Source organism: Atta colombica, unplaced genomic scaffold (assembly GCF_001594045.1).
Source record: "Atta colombica isolate Treedump-2 unplaced genomic scaffold, Acol1.0 scaffold252, whole genome shotgun sequence".
Taxonomy (NCBI): Eukaryota; Metazoa; Arthropoda; class Insecta; order Hymenoptera; family Formicidae; genus Atta; species Atta colombica.
Window position 1 is genome coordinate 1615326 of NW_017259351.1, and position 3921 is coordinate 1619246.

Here is a 3921-nt window from a genome sequence, read left to right on the forward strand (position 1 = left end):
TATTTGTTAGTATTATGTGATGTACATTTAGTATTATGATTCTTTTCTGGATTCGATTACCTTCTGCGTTGTGGCAGTCTACTCATTCTTTCCGTTTCCAATTGCACAACGTTCTTCCAGCAGTCTATATCTAGCGTTGTTTGTCCGTAAGATAAGGCCATAACTTTGGCGAAAATCACCATTGCGTTTAGATCGTCTTTACTTATATGATTCCTGTGTTCTCTAAGCAACTTCACAAAATCTTTTTGAATGATCTGAATAAAATAAAGAAATTATATATTGAATTAAAATAAACTGAGTGAATGTAGATGCTAGTGTCGAAAATCAAAATATAATATACTTTTGTCATTTCTTCGGTAAGATTGAAGGGCCTTGTATTCTTCAAAGTTTCTATGTATTGCCGAATATTAACTAATCGATTATCGTCTTTCAAATACTGATGTGCAGCTTCAGTTACTTGACTATATAAATTTTCTGTTTCTGCATCAACATTTAAAACAACTTGCGTAGGACACTATAAATAAACATTTAATTAATATTCATAGAAAAAGCATATTTTTTATGCTGTGAATAAATACTTACAGGAACAAACGATTTTACATCAGAAAAGATAAGAATTGGAATATCCGTTTCGTATTCTATTGTATAAAACTGGAAGTCATATTTTAGTTTTTGAAACATAAGTAAATCGGAGAGAGCTTGATAATTCTCCCTGCCAGTTGCAGTAAGTGTACCAGAGTTTAAGCCTGTCTCGTCTAATATAAGGTGCGTATTATCGCTTAGTTGGAGAATACCACTTGTTAGTCTATTACATTCATAATCCTTCCTAAAAATAAACAATGCGAATTTATTCTGACATACGGATATTCAGTAAAATAAACTTACTTCGGAATTAAAGCTAGTTCATTCAAATTCTCCAAAGTAATTTCCAAAAAGTGGCTTTTCTTTACAAATAATTTTAAAAAGTTATAAAACTCCTTCGGAAAAGTTTTATTCGCTGGGAAATTCGTTATATTCAGCGGATATGTAAAGAGATTAAACGATTCTTTTCTCAGATACCTAAAAATATCATAAAATATAACATGACAAATATTTCTATAAATGCATATTTTTAAATGTACGCATATTTCTTATATAAATATATTATAAATGTATTAAAATAAAATGCCTACACCATAGAAAGCAAGTGGGATATCATGTAATCCGCAGCTAAAGTATCTCCAAACAGCAACTGACTCAATATTATGTGCAAATCACCTCTGATGAGCTGTGCTTTAGATAAAATTTCTGGAGCATTTATAATTTTAGATTTTGTAAGTTCAATTATTTTTACTGCGTGTAATCGAGGTACTAGAGAAGCTGGTGGATTATGAGTTTGTATTTCAGCTTCATTCATCTCATCATCGGAACTTTGAATTGTATTTAATAATGGATCCAACGATATAAATCCTATTATATCTATAACTTGGTTCAATTTTAAGACGGTCTCATTATAAATCTAAAGAATACATACATTATAATAACATCAATTAAAAAGAAATGTGTATTGTGTTTTTTTAAAAACATCATATAATTTACCTTTACTATACAAGTTTTTCCACCATCAATTGGTATCGGAAAGTTCAATATATGATCTTCTGATAACACGCTTTGAACTTTTGCACTGCCTTTAGCATCGGTCATATTTACATCATTATTATCTGCAGAGACTTTCTCTTTTTTCGTAACAGGTTCCGAACAGTCCATTTCCTCTAAGTCGTTATCATCTAGACTCCTTTTATTGGTATTGTTATTGTGTGTCATTGTACAAGATGTCTGTGTAGCCATGCTCTCTTCCTTTGCCCAGTCATTTAATCCAGGTATAGAAATCACTACATAAGTTTGCCTTCCCGAAGTTTGATTATTCTTGGAATATAACAAAACTATTTCGTGCGGCTGTATCCAAAATAAAAGTTAATAAATTACTTACACTATATAAAAATATCATAGACATACTAAGTGTAAACTGCACTTTTCTGATCTTAGTTTCTAGATCAGATAGAAAGAATTTAACATATCAGCATCTTTCTTCAAACTTTATCAAAATTTCTTTTCAATTTGTTATTTTACAGAGGAAGCGATGCTTCAATAAAAATGCATAACAGATTCTTATTACATCTATGAATAATCTTACATCCTAGTAATAATGTATGCAGTATTATACATGAGATAAGCTGTTCTCAAAGCATCCCACACCTGAACTGCATATTTTTTTAGACCCTGTTTCATATCCACTGCTCATACGGGAACAGAGGCCTTTTTTAATAGGCCTTTTTTCAGCTGAATTTCTTGCAAAGTTCATCTTTTCTCTTTTTCTCTCCAACATTGAGAAAAAAGAAAGAAAGATGACAACAGTACAAGAACTTTAGCTAAAAAAATAGACCTAATGCAACATCTCTACAGAGTCATAAAATAGTTCTATAAAAGGATATGTAGAAGGAAAATAAAACAGAAATAAATAATTTACCAAACATTGAGCTGCATCCATGTACATTCCACATCTGATGTTATTCTCTCCAGTATTTGTGTTCTTCACTTCGTATTGCTTCAAATAATACTCAGGATCGTACATGTCCTGAATCATCCCTCGGAATCTCACCAACTCTTTGTCTTTGATGTCATGCAATTGAGTATTATTTAATAAAGGTATTTTTGTCAGTATATTCTCACTTTCTAAAATCTTCTGACAATTTGACTGATTTGAGACATAGTATTCAGGTGTCCAATCTCTTATTTCAACCGCTAGAATAAAAAAATTTTATATAAAAGATTTTCCAGCAAAAGACATAGTGTAACACAGTGAATTAATCATGCTTGTTTAATATTGGCAACATTAATATTTAACATTTACATTATTACAAAACTATTTTCTTTGCAGAACATAGTTAATGTATCATTTGTCTTCTGTTAAAAAGCAATCATTGAATCTGTTTTTTATAACTAATATATACCGTTTGTGTTACTTAAAGTAAAACAGATATAAATTAGATGAAAATTGACGAAAGTGAAAAGGAAAGTTCTAATGCAATTAGTGACCATGAGTCTTTCATGGAACAAGTCGGAATAAATTTCGGTTGGAATTATTCTATTTTTTATAAAAAACACAAAAGAAATCTAAAGAATAATTGAATAATTTCGTTCAGAATAATTTATATAACACGTTCAGCGATAAAAAAAAAAACCAACCTATAATTTAGCAAAATAAAGAAATTTCTTTAATTCTGCAAAAATTTCCTGCATTTCAGTATATAAAATTTAAATTTTATACCTTTTTTTTGTCTTCCAAAAAGAAAATCTAAATATACATTTATTTTACTAAAAATATTAAAGATACAACAAGCAATCGAATAATCGAAAAAATTCAATAGCAGTGTATTAATTTCTCGTGCATACATACATGTCATCTTGCAAACACGTGTTATCTTCCAGTATACGCGTAATCAATGGATATAAGCTGACAAGTCTACACACAAGATTAAATTTTTCGTTTTTCTCGTTCTCAATTCAACAAAATCAACAAAGCGCAATAATTTGGCGGCAAAACGTAAACCATGAGATCCCCAATTGCGATAGTGCGACTTTTGTGACACTCCAGGTGGCGCTGAAGACATCTTTTTTTAGAGAGCAGCCTGTAACTAGAAAAAAACATGAGAGAGGACATGAGGGCCTTTTTCCTGTAACACTGCGTACTATTGCCCTTAGAAGAAGTGGACGTAAACTACACAATATCCATTTTTTCGGTACTCCTGATAGAAATAAATCTGAAATCGTTGAAATGATGGATTTATTTCAGTGATGTTAGCGATTTCAATTTATTTCCATCAGAAGCATGATTTTTTTTTATAAGGAGCATATATAAATTTATATATATTATATTATAAA

General features: G+C 30.2%; 1 protein-coding gene across 1 annotated transcript in view; it reads right to left on the reverse strand.

The window, feature by feature from the left end:
• Window positions 1–3589, reverse strand: part of LOC108688993 (mini-chromosome maintenance complex-binding protein) — a 4950-nt gene extending 1361 nt beyond the window's left edge. The window contains exons 1-8 of the mRNA XM_018195572.1: window positions 3437–3589; window positions 2507–2781; window positions 1579–1935; window positions 1173–1498; window positions 886–1059; window positions 583–826; window positions 341–514; window positions 61–254 (exon numbers count right to left, since the gene is read on the reverse strand). Of these exons, the coding sequence (XP_018051061.1) occupies window positions 61–254; window positions 341–514; window positions 583–826; window positions 886–1059; window positions 1173–1498; window positions 1579–1935; window positions 2507–2781; window positions 3437–3443 (1751 nt within the window). The 5' untranslated portion in view covers window positions 3444–3589. The remainder of the gene's footprint in view (window positions 1–60; window positions 255–340; window positions 515–582; window positions 827–885; window positions 1060–1172; window positions 1499–1578; window positions 1936–2506; window positions 2782–3436) is intronic.
• Window positions 3590–3921: the final 332 nt, after the last annotated feature.